We start from the raw sequence: 22451 nt of genomic DNA on the forward strand, positions 1-22451 counted from the left end.
ACAGAGAATCTCAAAGAATTAATATAGTCGGACACACGCAAGCACCTGATTCTTCATATAACATAGCACACGCTGACTGGAAATGTTTGTAGGGCAATACAAAACAGAAACTACGTTTGATTTACTAAAAATACAGATTGGTTGCGAAAAGGCCACCTATGACACTTCTCTGTCCGGAAGTACCCCTCGTTGCACCAATTAATGGGTACGTACATCTTGTAATGACTATGCTTAAGTGACAAACGTGTATTCAGTGGAAAACCAATAACAATTATTCAACTAAATAAAGAAATTTTTTTTTTTTAATCACCCGAAACTAATTCCTTTTCAATGGCACACTGTTTCATTGTCTACCACAACAGGCACATTTCAGCTTCCGGTATAGTCACGACCAGGCGCGCAACACCCATTGGACTCACAGGGCTTCAGCCCCCCCCCCCCCGTCGTGTGTGGCAGCCCGGGATGAGACACCTTCCCGGGCAAAAAAGCAGCCGCACCCGAGCACTTTACAGGTCTTTAAAAGACCATTTGAATGTTAATGAGGCCTTGCTGTTGTGTCACCCCTTCTAAGAGCCCCTGCAGCTCCACTCTGCCTATTGCTTAAAGTTCAGCCCCCCCCCGAAATTTTTGCTCAGCCCCCCCCGAAATTTGGCTCTAGTTGCGCCTCTGGTCACGACTCACCTGAAGTATTCTGAATCAAAAATCATCCTGATGGCTGCACCAATATCCCTGTGCTGCCTGTGCCGGAAAAGAGGCGAGCGCGTGGTGGTGGAGCGTGTGACGTCACTGCCGCGCTACTTTTTTTTACCGCAACGCAAGGGTTGACTAAACATTATGCCCAGGGCCGTCATTGGTAGCGCTTTCGCGCGCTACCAGAGTGACGGCCCTGGGATGGGACCCACCACATACAAGGTACGTCACGCACGCATGCTGCACTGCAGGCAGCACAATTTGCAATCAGGTGTGCTTGCTCTTCCGCGCGAGGGCCCCAGTGGCGGCGACCGTTATAATTTATTTGGGGACACTGACACTACTGTGAGTGTCCCCAAATAAATTATAAAGGCCGCCGCCCCCAAAATAGTGCCGCCTGGGGCGGACCGCCCCCACCGCCCCCCCCTAGCTACGCCAGTGGAAAGAGGAGCCCCTCGAACCTGAGAACAGGCTATGCTTGAACTGGCAATCCTTGTGTGATCTGATGAATAGTGAGACTGATTCCCTTTTTGTATGTTATGGTGATCATAGGATGAACTGTCGTATGAGACTGCCGTCTAGGTAGAGAGGTCTGGATTCGTATAGGATCGCGAGGCCGCCACTTGTGATACTGTCGTATGGGCAGAGAGGTCTGGATCCGTATGGGATCGCGAGGCCGCCGATTGTGCTGAGACTGCCGTCTGGGTAGAGAGGTCTGGATCCGTATGGGATCGCGAGGCCGCCACTTGTGATACTGTCGTATGGGCAGAGAGGTCTGGATTCGTAGGGGATCGCGAGGCCGCCACTTGTGCTGAGACTGCCGTCTGGGTAGAGAGGTCTGGATTCGTAGGGGATCGCGAGGCCGCCACTTGTGATACTGTCGTATGGGCAGAGAGGTCTGGATCCGTATGGGATCGCGAGGCCGCCGATTGTGCTGAGACTGCCGTATGGGCAGAGAGGTCTGGATTCGTATGGGATCGCGAGGCCGCCACTTGTGCTGAGACTGCCGTCTGGGTAGAGAGGTCTGGATTCGTAGGGGGATCGCGAGGCCGCCACTTGTGATACTGTCGTATGGGCAGAGAGGTCTGGATCCGTATGGGATCGCGAGGCCGTCGATTGTGCTGAGACTGCCGTCTGGGTAGAGAGGTCTGGATTCGTGTGGGATCGCGAGGCCGCCACTTGTGATACTGTCGTATGGGCAGAGAGGTCTAGATCCGTATGGGATCGCGAGGCCGCCGATTATAAGAGGTCTTGGTATGTATAGTAGGAATTCCCTGTCCTTAGGTGGTAGATATATGTGCTTGCACTATTGTAAATAGGCCCTAGGGAGGGGGTAACGTTCTGTCTGGGTTAGTGAGGCTCTGATGAGCGGGTTCTATCTGATCCGAAAACCCAAGCAGAACAGAGCCCTAATTTGGGTGGCACCAGGGGTCCCTTTTTGAAAGCTACAGGTATGTGCGGCCCAATTAGGCTGATATGTTATCCTTCTTGGAACCCTAGATGATCAAGAGTTCTGTTTAGTCAATGTCTACGCTCCAACGTGGACGACGGGTCCTTTTTTGGAGATGTGTTGTGGGTGGCACAGAAGCTCCTCATTGCGGGAGACTGTAATTGTGTCCTGGATGGCATTATAGACCGCTGCCTTTCACAAATGAGCACCAAACTAAAGCTGACTGAGGCCCTGAAACAACTAATGCTGGGGACGGGACTTGTGGACGTATGGAGGTCCCAACACCTACACACCCGGGCATAGTCTTGCTACACACTGGCTGCCAACACGTACAGCCATCTAGACTACTTCCTCACACAGGCAGCGGCAACTCCGCAGGTGACAGGCACAACTTACTGGGTTTAAGTACATTTCTGACCACTCGCCCCTCCTCCTTATAGTCTAGCTGAAACTGCGGCTACCCTGGGTCCCACTATGGTGCATGCGTCCCGAAGCCCTCACAGACCCAGTCTATTGGGGAACAATAGCTGATTCACTTACCGACTACTTCAACCGAAATTGGGAAAGCATCCAGAGGTGTTGGAATGGCTACCACTTCTGGCATTTGTCAGACACTAGAGCGGGAACTGACATTATAGGAAGATACAGTAGCAAATTTAGAAAGGAAATTGCCACACAACCAAGCAAAACGTCCTGAGTGGGGCGAGGCAAAAAAAACAGCATTACTCCTCCTGTGAGTGCCTTAAAAAACATGTACACCTTTCGTACAGACATAGACTCCACATAGAAGGGAACAGGGCAGGTTGTCTATTGGCCAAAATAATTAAACAAGAATGTTGCTCTGAGCCCATACTGGCGGTCAGAGATCAGTCGGATAGAGAGGTACAGGCCCAACAAGCAATCAATGAGACCCTGTGACAGGTATATACATCCCTGGCTGGGTCTCTGGACCAAGCGGTGTCCGCCTACCTGGACGCAAAAACACTGAAAGGTTAGACAGCCCTGAATGGGAGGATCTGGAAGACCCCATGACCAAACAGGAAATAATAGAAGCTAGATACTCCCTTAAAACGCTGAAAGACCTGAGTGGGATGGTCTGCCCGAAGAACTATAAAAGGTGTTCCCAGTGATAATGCCTGACAGGCTAGTGTCCGTGTACCTGTAGGCCTTTTCATGCGGTATACTCCCGACCTCCATGAGGGAGGCCCTGGTGGAGCTGATATATGAACCTGGGAAGGACCCAATAGAAGCCGCCGCCTACCGTCCCCTGTTGCTCCTGAATATAGATTAAAAAATAGCCACATTCTGTTGCAGCACTTAAACCGGTATCTCCTGAAGCTGATCCACCTGGATCAGTCAGGATTTATACCCCTTTTGAACACCCTCTGTAACTTACAGCGATTTTTGCACATTATCCTTGTGCCCTGTTTGGATCAGGATCCACATGGCTTGGCCTTTTTAGATATGGAAAAGGTATTTGACTCTGTCTGCTGGGCCTGTGTGTGGCAGGTGCTCACTAGAATGGGGGTGGGCCCCAAATACGCAGCCCGGATCAAGTTACTGTACACTGCGCCAGTTTCAAGGGTCCGAACGGGTCGCATAGTGTCGGAGGGGATTCAACTATAGTGGCATGCCCAACAAGGATGCCCTTTGTCCCTTCTTCTATTCACTCTGGCGATGTAGCTAGTGGCATGTAGACTACCACAAGTTTTACATGGCTGGGATTTCTAGGTAGGCTTGACAATGCTGTAGTGTCATTATATGCGTACAACACTATGGTATATTTGTGCCAACCATACACACTGGCCTCGATTATGCTAAATGTACTGGCCTACATGTGAATCATTCCAAGTTGTCGTTATTCCCGATGGGACAGCTGAAGGGGATGGCACCTGAATGGCTCTCTGAGGCAGGCCTTCCATGGAAGACAGATACCGTACGGTACCTGGCTATGCACATAGCACATGGAATTCATCAGTGCCATACGCTAAATATGGGACACATGCTTGCCAACCTCCGCTTGTCCATCTCATTGTGGAATACTCTAAAATTCTCCCAAATGGGACAAATAGCACTGATAAAGAGGGCAATATTCACTCGCTTTGTGTACGTGTTACAAGGCACAATGTGTGTGATCCATCGTAGAGTTTTTGGAGACCTAGATCACCTTTTGCTCAATCTACTCTGGGCTGGGAAGAGACTTGGCCAAATTGATATGGGGAAAAAGCAGCATGGAAGTGCCAGACCAATAGTTTTACTACTTGGTGTTGCACCTACAACACGCTGTCCACCGATTTGATGCAGATCCACATTGGGAGTTGTCCCTACTATCGGCCACATATGTTGTTGCCAAGCTTAGGGCCTTACTGTTGAGTGGCACTTGGACACCTGGGACTACACTTCATGTGATCAGATTACTCTGAACACTCTGGGAGCAGGCAGTCCGGGGAGTGCTCCATAGAGTGCCATATGTGCCGACCTTGGAAATTTGGCGGTTCATGCAGATAGCTGGTTGATGGCCATCGACCGATGGTGGGATGGGGTCTGTGCCACTTTGGAGGACCTATATCCAAATGGTCACTTTATTACACTGCAGAACGCAATTGACACTTTTAACCTGGGGCGGGGACAAACCCTCCAATGTGCCAAAATCGCTACCACGGGACGAGGCATCTGGCCGGGATTCCCAGAGGCCCAGGAACCCTGCCAACACTTGTCACTCTACTGGTGATGGCAGGAGGTTGGAGACTTATCACTCACATATACCGATCTCTCCGAATAGACAAGCAACGACACATCCTAAAGGTTGAGGACACTTGGCGCCAAAAATGTTACTTCTCCATCACATCGGAGGAATGGACCACTATACACAGAAGGGTATGGGAGGTATCAATAAATTCTCGATTTAAGCTGGTACAATATAATATAGTTCACATTGCATACCTCTCCCCAAAGACTCTACTTTCCATTTTCCCATACAAAAGACCTGGGTGCATACATTGTGAACACAGTACAACGGATTTCTTCCATGTCATGTGGGATTATCTCCAAATCACACCTTTCTGGGAGGAGGTCTTATGGCACTTACGCAGCGCTGTTAACTGAATGATCCTGAGAGAAATAAAACAATGTCTGCTGCACCTAGTCCCTACTAAGAACAAGCATTTGCAATGCAATAGGTCTGGCATTTGCAGGAGTTTAAGCTATTGGCTTTCTAAATGACAATGCCTTTTATTTATTTGTTTTGCTAATGAACACATATATAAAAGGCATTGTCATTTGCAATGTCAATATCTAAAACTCTTTTAAAATGCGAGATCTATTCAAAGAAGCGGCTGCCATTGTCCCGGCTGCTTGGAAAGTGGAAGCACGCATGGCGCGCTGAATGTTGCAGGATAGCATGTTGTGCCAGCAGTAGGAGAAACTCATTAAAGAATATAGTGCTTACAGACTTAATAGACGTACCGTGTAACAACCGAAGTAAAAGGGTACTAAGGAGGGACTAACAAACCTATTAACGAAGCAGAAGCCAGCATTTTCGAAGGATAGTGACGCAAGCCAATGACAAATATGGGTGGAGAGTGGGCGGGGCTTCTATTCCATACTCCAATACAGCATGCCGCAGAACATGCGCTGCTCAGGCTCGACCTAAAAAATGGAAACTTAGCAGATATTTGTAATACTTCGGCTGACTCTGGCTAATCGACATAGTTCAACAAACTAAAGGAGGAAATATCTTGAATATCATAAAGTGCACGTCTGTGGTCTATCCGAGACCTGTAAGTAACGGCACCCAGTTAAATCGGTACTTACCTTACATTTGTCTCAGATTTGTGTGAGATTAAAGAAGAGATTTTATGGCTATATACCTGGGTGTATATATATATATTTATTAGGGTCCTCACCCGCAGGTACCACCTGTGGGTTGCTACATCATTGGACCCTCACTAACACACATAAGGTGTGTGAGTGGACTCGACGCGTTTGGAAGCGGAGTTCTGTGATAACTGTGAGTGAAGGCAGGGCATCTTGGTGAGTTTAAAATAACCTCAGAAACCTAAAAAGTTATTTAATGTTGTAGGTTTAGGGGCTAGATTAAAAGTATGAAAAGTGACATTATATTAGGATTTAATGGTCCCAAGGGTCTAATCGGTCAACATGTTTCAGCCACAAACTGCCCCGAAAGCTCAATTGGCTTTCTTCAGGGCCTGTGTTTTCCCCTGCTAGTTATAATAAACAGCCTATTGTTTTTTTAAAAAGCATGCATATTTACATACAGACCATACACTGAGGACCTTTTGCTTGTATGGTCAACTGAAGTCTAGGTCATTTACCGACATCATAGGGAAATTTCTGGGCTGGACCATCCCTAAAGTCACACATTCGTCAAGGGTACCAGTCCACTCAGCCCTCGCGGAGTGCCCCTGACTCCCTGTTTATCAATTTATAGTATCTTTTTACAGCTAATTTGTACTTAACCTTATTCTCTGAACAATAAAGAGATCTACATTTTCTTTCAAGCTGTTTACAGGTTAATCTCTCTGTGGACAAAGAAGATGAAAACCATGGAGCAAATGAGACAGAGCATTTATGACCACGACCACATAATGGGCCTAATCATCCATGGCTTTAGTGATCCAAACATTAAACAAATCTAGATCCTTCATTAACTCCCCAATAAAAGGGGGTGAGGGGGACATGTCAGACGACTATAGAAACTTGAACACTATTTTTTTCCTCATTAACACGTACTCATGACCACCTTGCTCATTGGTCTACTAAGGATTCTGCAGGGCTCAACTGTTTTTAAAAGAAATGCCCATGTTATCTGACCAAGCCTGTGATTCAAGCGGACCAGGTGGTAAAAAGGGATGAGTTGTAAATATGAAATCCAAGCATGACCAACCGAATACGTAGAGCCACCTACTATCTGCTAAGAAAGATTCAAGAATATGTTATACCAGGCTTGAACAACACTCTCCTTGTCGGGTTGTTTGTGGAGTGAATTGACACCTAATGTCCTCCCTGCAGACCACTCCTCTAGTCTACATACTAAGACCTTTCATCTGCCTAATGAAACTGTAGGACCAATGTGAACTGTGCTAAAAGTTACCCATCTCCCAGGGTAACAGCGGTTTTCTACCCACACACGAACCCTCCCACCCCCGCTCACACTAATTATAGGTCCAGGGAATATTTGATGTGAGGGGCTGGGAGTTCTGGATGATCCCTCCCCAGGATATTTAAAGCTAGAAAAATGCATTTAGTCAAACATTGCTACCGTAACTTTTTCCAGCCTCGGTCTGGTGGAACGCTTCAACTGTTTCTTCATTTTCTTATTCCTTAATTTAATTAAAAGGATAACATCTTGCTCCCTATAAATTAATTATCGCTACAGGAGACTTGTGGGAGGGTGGCGAGGGCAGAGGGTTGTACAATACCTCAGTATATTGGCAAAGCTCGCTACTTTCTTCTCATAAAAACCAAGTATCGGGCCTCACCCTTAATTTTATCTGAATTCATAGTTGGAAAGGTTGTCTTTGTAGTTCACATTTAAATAGTGTGTTGAAAAAATGCTGAGCAAGCTGCATTATAGCATGTGTATGGTGACTAAAATGTTTTCTCGAAAGGTCAGCAAGCTGTACATTTTAACCCACCTTACACAAGGTCAGATTAATTTTGTTGTTGTTTTTGATGCTTCTCTCCTCCCGCCCCACGTTGTGTTGCTTGTCCCCATTGTTGCTTGCACCTTTCCACCCTCCTGTCGTTTGTACCGCCCCGTCCCTGCTTCTACCACTGTCTCTCTTTTATCCAGACAGAAAATAAATATTGCCATAGCCAATATGTCTCGCCTACATGAACTATTGGCTTTGTCAATGATTTTAACCATGTTGCACCCACACTGGAGTGCAACATGGCTGAAAGTTATTTTATTTTTACCGAGCACTTTTCCGCTGTAAGCACTGGCTGTGTCTAGCACTTTGTTTTATTGCTGTCGGGAGAACGAGCAGAGGCATCTACGTCCTCCGTGTTGCATACCCTTCCTCCAAGATGTCCCCTGCCCGCCATGCCATCAGTAATTTTAACAAGCATTTGCTATGCAATAGGTCTCGCTTTTGCGAGAGCTTAAGCTCTTGGCATGGTAAATGACCATGCCTTTAATTTATCTGTTTTTATATTTAACACATAAATAAAAGGCATTGTCATTTACAATGCCAATAGCTCAAACTCTTGTAAATGCGGGACCTATTTCATTTCAAAGAAGCGCCCGTCATTGTCCCGGGCAGTCTTGGCAAGTACCACACATCAGGCGTTAGACTAACGCATTTCAGTACTGTGATCCGCTTCACTGCACTAAAATGCGAAGTTGCGCATTATGCATAGCGCCTCAGCTGTCATTTATAGCGCCGCCTAAATAAAACTGTGGAGTGGCAGCGAGCGCCCTGATATGCGCACGTTGCTCGTCAGGCTTGGGGCTCGCTCTGCTGAGAGGCTGCAGAGCTTAATGCTACAATGTAGCATGAGCCGCACGGTGTCCTGCGGCCGGAATCAACTTGTGGGAGGCAGGCCTTGCAGCAAATCATCATGGCGGGGGCCGGCAGCGATGCCTGCTCACACCGCCGGCCGCCGCCTGCCGCCTCCTTTGTCATCGTGTGGCTCACCTGTCTCAGTGTATGCAGCCGAGCAGCTGCTGTAAATTTAAGGCCCGGCTGCCCCACTGCGAATTAAATTGCTGAGAGAGGATCTGGCAGGAAAACGTGGGACTCTGTTCTTCAGGAGCCGCGGCTTACTCTCTGTAATGACCTGATCACCGTGAAGGCCCCAGGTAACTCTTTGGTTTTGTGCCCCTTAAGACCACTGGGACAGAGTCAGCTGCCCGGCAAGTGGATTGGAATGTACCTGCTGCTGCGTCGACTCTTTGTATTTCTGCAAATGGGAAGCATTTTTTCACTGGCAAATTAAAGCTGGGGAGAAGCATGCATCTTGCCTCGGAGTACTTTAGGGGTCATGTTTGTGACAAGCATCCTTTACCATTGAAATGCGAGCCAGGGTGACCTTGCCACTGGAATGCACTGGGCTCGTTTAATACTTAGAAGGTCTGTAGAAAAAAAATGTATTTCATTTTAGAAAAAAAATGAGACAAAAGTGAGTCAGACACTAGAGTTTTGTGTCAGCTGAAGTTATAATTCTGCTAAATAAGTTGCAGAGAATGGAGGAAGGGAGACACTGTGATAGTGAAGAGAGTGGACAGAAATAAAGGTATGGAAAGAGGACAGAAAGGCAGAAGAAAGGAGGGAGAAGAGAAGAGGGCGGGAGGAAGGAAAGAGAATAGGAGGTGGTGAAAGGAAACAGGCAAGAAAAGACAGGCGAGAGAAGCGGACGTGTGACCCTAAAAAGACCAGATGTAAAAATTATTAAGGAGAGAAGAGGGGAAGAAGATGAAAAAGATCAAAGTGAGAGGGAGAAAGGCGAGAGGGTTGATGGAAGCCAGTCTTTCATTCCAGTCTTCAATCTATGATGCCAGCTTTGCCCTAACTATCAGCGATAAATGAGCAGAGGATGGAACCACATTCCTCCCACTGTGAAATGATCTTCTATTAATTTTATCACTATGAAATTATCTTTTATTAATGTTATCATATTATCATAAATCACTTTCATACAGCTGCTGCCTGGCTGAGAATGTTCTCTCTTGAAGGGGCATCCTCTGAGGAGAAGGCAACATGCCTCTCCTGCACCACTAACAGACACCTCCAGTAAGCATTCCATAATGTTCTTTTTTTGATGACGTCTGCTTGGATGTTGATACCTATTGTGACATCATTCACTAGATGGCCCCTTTAATGAATGGTCTTGGGTAGCACAAAGAGTATGATTCAGACAATCTTGTTGCGCAAATGGGTGTAATGTCTATTATTTATATGTTTCCCTCAGCTTCATTGCTTGAGTTTGCTTTCCAGAAAGTGTCACTCATAAACATTGAAATGTCACTCATAATTACACTGAAATAATGAAAATGTCACTCATAGGAATCGGAAACCTTGACAGCTATGCCTGGGCTGCTTGGAACGTGAAAGCACATATGGTGCTCTGAATGTTGCAAGACAGCATGTCGTGCCTGCAAAAGGAGAAACTCATTAAAGAAAATAGTGCTTACGGACTAAATAAGACATACTGTGTAACAAAAGAAGTAAAAGGGCCAGTTCTCATGGGAGGTTACAAATGAAAACAAGGCGGTACTAAGGAGGACCTAACAATCCTATTAACAAATCAGAAGCCAGCATTTACAAAGGACAGTGACAGAAGCCAATGAAAAATATGGGCGAGGAGTGGGCGGAGCTTCAAGTCCATACTGGAATACAGCATGTCTCGCACAGCAGCACATGCGCTGCCCAGGCTCAACCTAAAAATCACTGTGTTGCGGCCAGTGCTGGCTGTCATATCGCTTTTTTTTAAAAAAGAAAATATTTTTAAGACATACTTCACAGCAGCTGCACTACGCTCCTCTGCAACATGACTAAAAGACATTGACAAAGCCAATTGGTCTCACATAGGTGGGATCTGTTGGTTTTGCCCATGCTTTTTAGGTCTTGTTTGATAGTGCAGCTGTCTGGATGACATATTTTATAACAATTCTTTAAAAATATGCATAGAATGACCTTTGGGTTGCCTACACCAAGAGTAGTACTGCTGGCGATATATCATACTGTCTTCAGCCTCCAAGAAGTGCTTCCATTAGAATGTCTGAGGGATTATTCTAACAATAAAATAGATTATTTTGTGCTGGCTGCCTATCACATTCAGTTCTTTTTCTCCTATATTGATAAACATTTTTTCTACTTGTTTCCACCATTCGCAAAGCCTGTAGGAGAAGTTTTAATGTAATAAACAATATTTGTGCATGTATGCATGTAACCCGAATTTGTGAATGCCTGTTTTTTTGTTTGTTGCATTTGATGGTACATTAAACTCAAACCTATTTTATTTGTCAAGGCTTGTTAAAAGAATGTTCTCCTTAGGAAACATTTTAAGAAAGCCGCGGTTTGCTCTGTACCACTATTCTTATTATGTACGCGGATACGCACCTTTCAAAGATGGCCGCTGCATTGACCTTTTCACTCTCTTCATTTGCTGCGGGCTTGCGTTTCAATATCGACTCTGTCAATCAATATACGACAGCCATTTGGGGAGGTGTGTGGGAGGAGCGTTGAGTCACGAGCTTGTGTAGCTCAACCCTTCAGCTAGAGGGTTGAAAGCGGGGTCTCTGTGTGACCGGAGCACAGTCGGATACCATGACGACGGAGGACGATTGACAGATCCTCACTGCTCCCTATAAACTCCACATGGTCATCAAAAACACAGGTATGAAGGAACGGTGCAGAACAGAAGCACGGTAATGTACGTGAATAGTATTGCTTTGTGCACGCGTGTGCTAGCATTTGCACTTTGACCTTTGTTGTATGTGCATTTGGCCTTTGGCCTTTGAACCCCCCCCCCCCCCCCAGTCTTGCTCTCACCAAAATACCACCTTCACCGGTTCTAAATTAATTTCGAGTTGTCACTGAACTTTGGGATACCCGAGAAATTCTCCTCTATCAAGTTTCTCGTCTCTGTGAACCACACAGATGTGTCCTATGAGACCGCTTCCCCTCCATTGTTGTGACTTACTGAACATCTCTCTTATCACCATTTCGAAACGTTTCTTAAGTGGTTAGAGCTTTATATGATTTATGCTGCTCTGGCCCTCCCCTCTCACAACACAAAGCCTCTTTCCTTTGTAATATTCTGATAGCTACTTCACGACTTCCTTTGACTATTTTGTTGGTCCATCTAAATGTATGCTTCGTGAAGTCTAAACAATTATTCTGTACGGTCTACCAAATTCTCTTCCTTGTGATACTTGAACAAATGTCTCGTTAGTTAACTCCGAATTTGACTTTACTGTTGTGGCCTTCTTCAAAATATGTGCTGCGGCAACAAATGATGGATGGAATGCTGAATGAATCAAACATTCACCCCAGTCAAGAGATCTGGGTTAAATCCATCGTTCTTTTGCTCTCTACAACACCCTAGTTTGGACCCAGCCATATGCAAATCAGTCTTGACCATACTCCTCACGGGAACAGTCCACCTGGAACTGCCAAGCCAGGTCCTTCCTCCCTGGACCGGAAACAAGTATCCTAGCACTGGTTTTGGGGTAACTCCCCTCATCAGCCAGGCTAGCTTGAATCCAGTGGCACTGTGAGCAAGGGACCCATGTCTGGGCATACCCATCCCACTTAGTACGAAAAGTGTTGCGGCTACAAATGATGACCGGAATGCTGAATGAATCAAACATTCACCCCCAGTCAAGAGATCTGGGTTAAATCCATTGTTCTTTTGCTCACTACACCGCCCCAGATCTCTTGACTGGGGATTAATTCTGCATTCTGTCAATCATTTGTTGCTGCAGCACTTTTTGCTCTAAGTGGGATAGGTATGCCCAGTTGTAGGCCCCTTGCTTGCTGTGCCACTAATGAATCTTCTGTGTGTCTTCCTCTGTAAGGCTCCAAAACATTTCTTTTATCTCTTCCAATACAACCTTGCAAAGTGATCGTCAAAGCACCCTAAGTCATAAATCTTGACAAAGTATACTTTATGTGACCTTCAACTCTGACTCTTCAACTTCTTAATAAAAATCTTATGCACCTCGCCAGAAACAATTTTGCACTGTTGCTGCACATGAAAAATCGTCAGTTGTGACCCAAAATATCCTTCCCCATTTCTGCCACTGTAACATTTTCTCTTCAGATGTGGATGAACATCAGCCTCTAGAGACCACCTCTTTTTGGCAGCAAAAGAGACTTATTTTATTGCCAAAGCCAGGCCCCAAAGTCCTTTGTTAGTTTGTGTTTCAACAAAATTTTACTGCTCATTATCAAAATGCTACAGTTGTAGCGAGGCCTTTTTTTAACTGTTACATATGAGTACATGAGATGGGCATTTAACTATCAAGAACACAGATGTCATTATCTATAATTATCTCTATGTACAGGGACCTGTCGCTCTATACTCCCACTGCAGTTATTGTTAAAATTGTGTTCAGGAATTTCTGAAGCGCAGATTGTATGTATAATTCAGAAATCAAGTTCTGACGCGATTCTGTATAAGCTGTAATGCTGCTCCATATCAGGGAAAGCAACTTCTTCGCACTTACCCAGATTAAGTGCTTATAGGCTTTTATTCAAAAACAGAAGTTTGCTTTTGCAGTCACTGGCGTGTTGATACTCGAATTTGTGTAATGGTGCATATGTTTTCTTACACTAACAGATTTGTGAATATTTTACACCATTTAGTCACAGCGGATAGAAGCTAAATGATGTGCAGTGAAACACAGGTTTTAATTGATTTATAAGAGGCGTTTGGAACAAAGGAGCCATAGGAGCACACAGTACGGGTTTGGGGTTTCCAGACCGAATCCTGTATTAATCCAGACCTAGTCCTGTATCATTAAACAGGAGCATGCTACAAACCGATTTGACAACTGAATATTGGTATAATAAGATACATAAACAAAGAAAGCCTAATCTAATACGCTGCAATATAACTACTTCAAAACACATCTACAGTAACTAGTTGGTAATGCACTGACTCTGATGCCCAAAATCAGGTCCACCAGAATCTTATAGCTGCCCTCTCGCAGGTGACTTTGGTTCATTGGAGGGCCGTACAACCCAAACTTCTACTGTAAATTCCATTACAGAGGCAGCCTGCAACATAAGACTTTCAAGACATGTTTGCTGGGTTGGTTGCAAGCATCCCCATCGAAATACCACAATGGCGACAGCCACACTCTCAAGACCACCTAACACAACACATGGGCCAGGGGAGGTCCTAAGGCCTCTCCTGGGAAAATTTACAATTTGAGATTAATTGTTGACCCTTCTGGAACTCAGTCTTGGTGAAACATTACCTTCGCAACATTTTGCAAGCCATGTGTGCAGTAAGATCTGCTCTCCAGTGCATCAAGCAGTTAGGACTGCCTCTTCTTCAATGAGCACACATCTTGCCTTCTGTCATTGTAATTTCCCTTCCTCGTATGCTACAGTTTCTCAGTGGAAGAGTATCTTGCTTTGTATCCCTCTCAAACAGAGGCACTCTTACATAAAGCAAGGGACCACCTGGAAAGAGGTTGGTCGCAGCACTCACGAAATGAGGCACGTCAAGAGACAGTTTTCAGAATAAAGCGAGCGGTTTTATTAGTGCAACACACTCTAACAGAAAGACTTTCCCAGATGTCATATGAAAACAGGTGTGTGTGTGTGTCAGTCAAAGCATGGGAATATATAAAATATATACACAGAATACATCAGATGACTATGACACACATATAAATGAATGCCAATAAACAAGAACCACTGAATACCTGCATGTTCTCTCTCTCTCTCTCTCTCTCTCTCTTTCTCTCTCAATACCTCACTGGCTGCAATTTCTTCATCTTAGCCCACACACGACTGGGGTATTCCAAATCACAGTCCTGGGGTCAAGAGACTCCTAAGGTTGGGAATACTGCACTGAGTAGACGCGTCCGTTTATCACGACAAATTCAGCTTCCGAGCCAAGAAATCCCAGTTTTATAAGATTCTCAATGCATGAGAAGACATCCTCTACAGTAATGAAACTTAGTGGTGCTGGCCAAGCTCCATGCTAGCATTCCAAGGCAAAGGAGTTCTCACGTATTCTCCTGCGCTCCCACACGTTCCAGCTGCTTATCTTAGTGAAGAATGCAAAAGTAGAAAACATCTCCAAAAGTACAGAAAAGAGTCTTGAACAAGAATAACCTAAATAATGTGAGAAACCTGGGGGCCTGCATGTGTGTGCAGAGCTCAAGCTAGGCAGAGTCAGTATTCAAGATAGAGTTTTGGGCATGTGAAAGCCAATAGTAAAAACTTCCCAATGTACAACAAAATGCGCATTTGTGCACCACTGCCTATAGCACCACACACCTAATTTCCCAATGCACATTTGAGAACCACTGCCTATAAAACTACACTCCAAGACAGGAAAGTACATTCTCTCTCCCTCTCCCTCTTTTCGTGGCAAGGCTGTTCTACTCTGTGAAACACTCCCACTCTGCAGCTTTAAGGACACATGAAAGAAATCCTAATGAAAAATGGAAGTGCAGGTGTCGTACATTCAAGCTAGAGTCAATTAAAACACTGGTAGTCAAAGGTCATCACGTGGTCCCAATACATGGGAGTGCCTATAGCACTACAAACAGATGGCTAGTTACTGGTGAGCGTCATTACACTAAACTCTGTTGCAGTTTGGGCTGGACTGTTCCCAAGAGTAGCAGGATCAAGACTGATTTACATATGGCTGAGGTGGTATAGTGGGCGAAAACGATGGATTAGGATGCGGCCCATAGGGATTGCCAGTCGCTGAGATTAAGTCAAGCACCTTGCTGTTTTTGCATTGGACACCCCAGCCACTGGAACCAAGACACACCAGGCTGAAGAGCCCTAATAAGGGTAAAGAGGTGCTGGGTTGCTTTTGTTTCGGTTCAAGGAGAACCTGGCCTGGCAGTTCGGGCTGGGCTGTTCCCATGAGGAGCAGGGTCAAGACTGATATGCATATGGCTGGGTTGAAACTGAGGTTGCATGGTGGGCGAAAAATGATATATTGAGATGTGGCACGAGCGAATGCCAGTGACTGAGATTGATTCAAGCCGTACCATTTGTTGCCTTATTGTTTTTGCATTTGGCTTCCTCACCGTTCGGCACAGTTCTTAACTATGAGGATGTTCCTTTTTTGTTGAATGACAGTGTGTGTTGACTTTTAACTACATTTATTTAACAAGCATTGGCAAAGCCAATAGGTCTCGCATCCAAAAGGGAAGTGCTGACTATGCCACTGTGTTTTTGCACTGGCACTCCTTGGATATATATATTTTTAATTTACTGTTCTAAAATCGGCCTTTGGCCAAGGCAAAACGGTGAAGAAAAAAAAAATACAAAACTGCTGCAAGTATGTCACTATATAGGCGCATACATGCAAGCCTGTTGTAGCCATTTTTGAACACCTAAAAAAGGGTTTTCAGCATTCCAAGATGCCTGCCGTATGCATGTGTGCCTCCCTCATAACACACAGGCTGTCATTTTGCCACTTTTAATTTACCATTACAACATGGCATATGAGTATTTTAGAATGATAAATTTAAAAAAATATATGTGTGGTGAGCCCTAACACAATTAAACAGGCGGCCTGGCAGCAGTGTGCAAGTGCCGGGACCTAAATGGAAAACAAATGGTGCGTGTTTAAAAAAAAAAAAAAAAAAAAATATATATATATATATATATATATATATATATATATATATATATATATATATATATATATATATATATATATATACAGGTGAACCAATTGAGTGCAAAGTGGCGTTCCCTCATCTCACCGGTTATAATGCCATGCTGATCGATGATAAAGTGCAGGTTTGATTTAAATACTCTAACTATATTGATTCACAGTGCGTATCCATGTGAAAGCTCTTGTCTTTGTCCTATCATTAAAGGAAAGATGGCTCAACACACTTTATCAGACACGCTGTATAAAGCATTAATAAGAACATTACACCGTGTCCCAGAAAAATCGCATCTGTGCTCCTGTCTTTCTGCCTTTGTGTCTCCTGGAGTATAATGGTTTAAACGTGGGTGGTCAGTTTACTTGATGCTGGTGACGTAACAAAAAAGGGCGTTTATCCAAATACGGTAGAAAGCTTTAAAACAAAGGTGCCCCAATGTTGGAACGGTGACTAAAGAATAGAACAGCTGACAGTGTCAGATAATCTGTTAATCAAAAACAACGCAGTAATGTTATTAAAAAAAACAGACCACTGTCTAGTCTTGAAATTTGGTGCCACCTACTGGTGTTATTTAGAGCCACTTTGCCTTATGGATGCAGCTGCCCTGATGCAGTTGTACAGCATATTGCAGGATTAAATGACCTACTCTGAAGGAATGTGAATTTGACGTTGGGAGCAGCGCTGTGCTAATTGGATGCTTTTTGGCGCCACAGTGAAAGCAGAGATGCCAACAAATCAAAAGAGATGGTAAATAGGAAGTGCTCCAGGGGAAGGACTAACAATACAGACAAACTGGGAACTTGTAAGAAGCAGGCAAATCAGAGCAAGAGGAAAGTCAGCCAACTGTAAGGAACGGGGCTCCAACCCCACATACATTCTTGGTAAGCCTCAATAGGTCTTGCAAAAAAAATGGCCGATGTGCGGTCTAATAGGCCAGGCTTAATAAAAATAAAATAAGGGCTTCAAAATAGTGCTAATCTTTCTGGAAAGGCAAATCAGCCAGAGCTTTTTACTGAGCAAACCAGATCTAACAACAGAGTTTCGATGTTTTCGAGAACTAGGTTGTTGTTGCGAATCAGAAATAACATAGTGGCTCCAACAGGCTGCTGGCGTACCAACGATGCAGTTCTGGCCGATCGCGCTATTTGTTATGTTGCAGTCTGATCCGATGACTGTCCCGTGTCCGAAAAGCACATTCTCATCCAGTACGCTGCCATGCCCCAGGCTCACTCCTGCCCCACGATAGATGTTGTGTCTGGAGTGAGTGTACCGCTGGGTCTCCTCGTCTGGTAAATTCATCTGGGTTATGGGGTACACCCAGTGCCGGATAATGTCAGAGTAAACCGATTCATACATAAGGAGAATTGAGACCCGGGCACCACACTCCTCCGTTGTTACACACATATGGATCTGGTTACTTAAAATCTACACAGCACAAAACAAGTTAGGGAGAAAAGAAGCCATAACCTTTATTTCACATTACTCCTGCACATCAGAAAAATCTCTTTTGTAATGATGTACACAGGGGTCTAGATGTCTGTGGACGCTGAGGGCACCACTCAAGGGGGTTTGAGTGGAGCGGGGCCGGCAACCCCACGGTGGGGTACGGGGGCGCTGCTTCGAGGCTCAGTCCATGTACAGCATTTACCTTGCGGGAGCTAGCAGCGACGCCATCTGTTTCCAAAGCGCAGGCGTGATAATTGCAAACAGATGGTGCCTCTGCTCGCTCCCGCAAGGTAAATGCCGTACATGTACAAGTGCTCATTAGAAACAGTGCAGTACATGCATGAGTTTCTGAAAAAGTCCTGAGTGATTCCAAGAGGTCACTCCTAAGCAGCGCTTGCGCGATGCGTAGGCGAGACCTAAAAGTAAAAGGAACGCTTGTACTTAATTTGTCCCTTTACATTTTTGAAATAGGCCCCATACTCTTGAGAGGAAGCGTGAAAGACTGGACCTACCTTTAGGACACCTTTTGTCTTCCAATGTGTGCATAACTGTCATGTATCAAATTTTTAAATAGCGCTGCAAGGTGGGTATGGAGGGAACCTGATGAGGAAGAGTATGTGTTGTGGAGATTGCCTGGAAATAAGTCACTCATTATCAATTCACTCCTCTTCTTCATATTAATCCTTGTGTATGAGGACATAAAAGTTCATTATAGACAGCACAGGGTAATACAAAATGCTAAACTTGTGCTTAATTAATGAATTCAAAATTGTGCCAAGTTTCGACCGCCGGCACTGTGCACAAACTTCCCAAACGAGATCCTGGGAGTCCCGGCATGAAGATATTCTCAGTTTTACATTATGCCTCAGTTAAATTATTACCTCCTTTGGCTTTTGTTTTGTCATCTTGTAGGATGCTGGCTCTGTATATACTATACCAAAGTAAGGTATAGTGTGCACAGAGTCCAGGGAGTCCCCTGTGGTATAACGGACGCTAAATTAGGTGTGTACTAACAGCTCTCTTTGTGGTAGTGTGGGCGAGCAGTTAGACTTATCCAGAGGGTATGTTAAGTATGTATTGTATTCACTCAAACAAGACTGGTGGCACACACTCAGAGACTGAATCCAGACCAGTTGGATAAGTATAAAAAAGGTATTCTTATGTTTTATTTGTTGAGCCAAGCAGGACTTGCGACAGGTAAGCAAGGTATACTCTGAAATGCAGGATTTCACTGGAAAACGCAGTTGTGGTTGAATTTGCAATAGTTACAAGTTGATATTGATTCAGAAAGCAGTTTACATTACACAATTACTTTTAGACTACTTTTCAGTTACTTTTAGATTACTTTGAGTACTGCGGGTGGTATGCCTATATACCACACATAAGGATCTCACAATACAAGGTAAGTAAGACTTTTCTTGGCTTGAGTTATAGTCACTGTTTTTCCCATACAAAACACCAGTTCAAAACTTAAAACGTATTATGCCCGAAATCTTATAACATTGGTCCCTTTGGGAGAAAAATGGTTATTGGTTTCACAGGTAAGTAAACATCTTACAAGTGGGAGTTTTGGGGGTTAGGACTAAGGTTCCCCAAGATCTAGGTTGGCACTCAAGTTGCACCACCAGCTGCACTGTGGCAGCCGGGTGCAGAGTGCAGGGGTCCAATGTTAGCTAATGGGGTCCTCCGGTTAGGGACTGCTGACGAGCAGGCCACTCTGGTGTGGGAGCAAAGCTCCTTGGGTTAAGGTCAGCACTGCAGGGGCCAACAACCAGCACAGGAGCTGCACCACCAGTGGCACTGGAGCGGCCAGATGCAGGGTGCAAAAAGGACGTTGGCGTCCTTGTCCTTTTCAAAGGGGACCCTCAGTTCTGTGAAGTTGCTGCAGTTTCGGTTAGGGAGACTTCCTCAAGGCGACAACCAGCTGGAGAGGTAAGCTGAGATCTTGGGTTTTGCCTGAACAACGTCTGTGGGGTCACCCAATGTCGTGGGGTGTCTTTTGGCATTGGATTCTCCTGAATGCCATGGGTGCCGTCGGGCTCTTCAGACCGCTTCGGTCAGGGCCTTCTTACCAGCTCCGGTCGCAGTCGGGGGGGACCCTTCAGGTTGAGGCCTGCAGGCGTCGCTTCAAAGCTCGAGGGAGGTCGGGATCACCAGATCCCAGGTCAGGATCGCTGGGGAGACCTCCTCGTGGTGTTGGGTAACTTGAACTTGGGATGTAGGTGTCTGGTGAAGAGTGAAGCAGAATCGCGGAGTCGCCATAATCCGGATTCTGGTCTTGGAGTCTTTGTTGAGCAAATCCGGTTCCCACGGGAGACCGAGTCTGTAAGGTGAGTGCAGGGCAGGTCTTCCGGGCTCTGGGGGGCTGCTGTCTGCTGGACATGCTGGATTCTTTACTGTAGGCAGGTCGGAGGTGGGACAGGCCGGTAGGGCTGGGGCCAAAGCAGTAGGTGTCCTCTTCTTCCTGGGCCAGCACAGCTCTTCGGACCTTCTTCTTTCTACCTCGAATCTGAGAAGGCAAGGTTCGGGCTCGCCCCTAAAATACTACGTTTAGGAGCGTTAAATAGGGAGTGGAGTGCAGGTCAAGACCAATGGGGCAAACACAAGGAGATGATTGACGGAGAGCTGGAACTTTGGAGCCTTTGAAGCTTCCCTTTCGTGGGCCCAGCCCATACTTGGGGAGGAGGCATGACACCTCTGCCCAGGATGGGCTTTGTTTCTGGACGCAGAGAGCGGGGGCTCTCCACCCAGGGGACCAGAAACCTGTCTGGTGGTGGTAAATGGGAGGTAGCCATTCAGGAACCACATGAGGACTGGTCGTTTTCAGGGGACATCTCTAAGATGCCCTCTGAGTGCATTTTCCATTAAATCGCACACTGGCATCAGTGTGGGTTTAATATGCTGAGAAGTTTTTTGCCAAATTTCCCAGGTTTTAGTAAAGCCATTATGGAGCTGTGGAGTTCATAATGACCAACTCCCAGACCATACTCTTTATGGCTTTATTACAATGTCTAAGGATGGGCATAGACACTGTAGGGGCAGAGGGCGCATACCACTTTACCCTCACCCGAGGGCTAGTGCATCCTGCTAGAGGGGTGGCTTACCTAGGCCTCAGGCAGTGGGTTGTAGGCATGGCACACAGGGATGTGTGCCATGTCGACACTTCTCTTTTCTATGCACCAAAACATGCAGCCTGCAATGGCAGTGTGTGGGTATTAAAGTACAGGGCTTCTAAGGGTGGCACAATTAGTGCTGAAACCCTTAGAGGGCTTCCCTTGTCACAGTGCCCTTGGTACCCATGGTGCCTTTTACAAGGGGCTTACCTGTGGCCAAGGATATGCCAGTAGTGGGTACAAAGGTGCAGTTCTGTGAAAGAACACATGATTGGCAGATACCCAGGGCACATCAAGTCAGGTTGCACCAGAGGGCAGTCAAAATTGGGGGGTAAACATGCAAAAAGGGGCACTTTTCTATACATCTATATGCAGGGTCCCTGGAATTCTGCAGCAGGGAAGCACCAAATTATGCGGCAGGGTTGACTAAACTTATACAACAAGATAAGTCAAATTATTCAGCATAATGCAGCATATTTTTTGATGCTTTTACTTCAATATTGTGTAATTTTTACACATCGTACTACTTTCTTGGTAAAGGTTTCACCTCCTTAGTACAAGTTTAACAACAAAATACAGAAAAAAGCAATCCGAAGATGACCAGTTAACCTTTGCAATGGACCTGCCACTGTGCGAGAACCCATGCTGCTACGTTTTTAGCAGCCTTTGATCCGTTTGAGCTAGTAACATTTTTCTTCTTTTTAAATGTGCAGATTATTTTGCAGATGATTGATTATCTAACAAATGTGGCAGATCCATAATTATAATTAAAAAGCAGTGGCTGCGAAATCGCATAATTCCAGTGGCCCTACCTATATGCCAACAGCACCCAGGGCCTGTATTACCAATTGGGCACACTTTCCCTGTTTGGTGCGCCAAGTGCAAACAGGGAAAGTGCACCCTCTTGTGATAAATGTGCTGCCGTCAGGGCAGCTGCGAGCAGCGCATGCAAGTGAAATACAGAGTAGCTGTTTAAAAGCTGGTCTGTGGTTCACAGTGTTGCACTGTTAAGAGAGGTCAGAGATCTCAATGCAGGCAGTTGCAGTGAGTGACTTCACCTGCCTTCAGGCGGTTGTCTGGGGGGTCTGTGTGACCCCCTTTCACCCATCGAGAGGGCTGTCCTCTGGGTGGGCCTCCTGAGGGCATGTTGGCCTCTGCGCCAGTGTCCTTAATAAGGCATAGGTGCAGAGTCAGAGTGATTCTCTCATTTGCATGGGGTCACTCCCCCATATTAACTCTGTTTGCTGTGGTAGTCATGGCTGTGCATTAGTGTGGCAGGGTGGGCTTTGACATCAGTTAAGAGATCAGGAATATGTGAATTGCTTCAGAGTGGCACAGATGAATGAATGAATGATGACATTTATAAAGTGCTGTCTATCACTCCAATGGAGCATCTTGGCGCTAAGAG

The 22451-nt window shown here is 45.5% G+C and overlaps 1 protein-coding gene across 6 annotated transcripts in view; it reads left to right on the top strand.

Moving 5' to 3' along the window:
- Positions 1–22451, top strand: part of SLC11A2 (solute carrier family 11 member 2) — a 475484-nt gene that overhangs the window by 43592 nt on the left and 409441 nt on the right. For 2 of the 6 annotated variants that reach the window (XR_014960528.1, XM_085600795.1), the window contains exon 1: positions 11337–11503. The exons of 3 other annotated variants lie outside the window; for them this stretch is intronic. Coding sequence is in view for 2 of the 3 variants with exons in the window: in XM_085600795.1 (XP_085456921.1) it covers positions 11485–11503 (19 nt within the window). In the remaining variant the exon portion in view is untranslated. Of the gene's footprint in view, positions 1–11334; positions 11504–22451 lie in introns of those variants that run through there. One more of the 6 variants, XM_085600793.1, reaches the window with a different exon arrangement.

This window comes from Triturus cristatus, chromosome 4_2, assembly GCF_964204655.1.
Source record: "Triturus cristatus chromosome 4_2, aTriCri1.1, whole genome shotgun sequence".
Taxonomy (NCBI): Eukaryota; Metazoa; Chordata; class Amphibia; order Caudata; family Salamandridae; genus Triturus; species Triturus cristatus.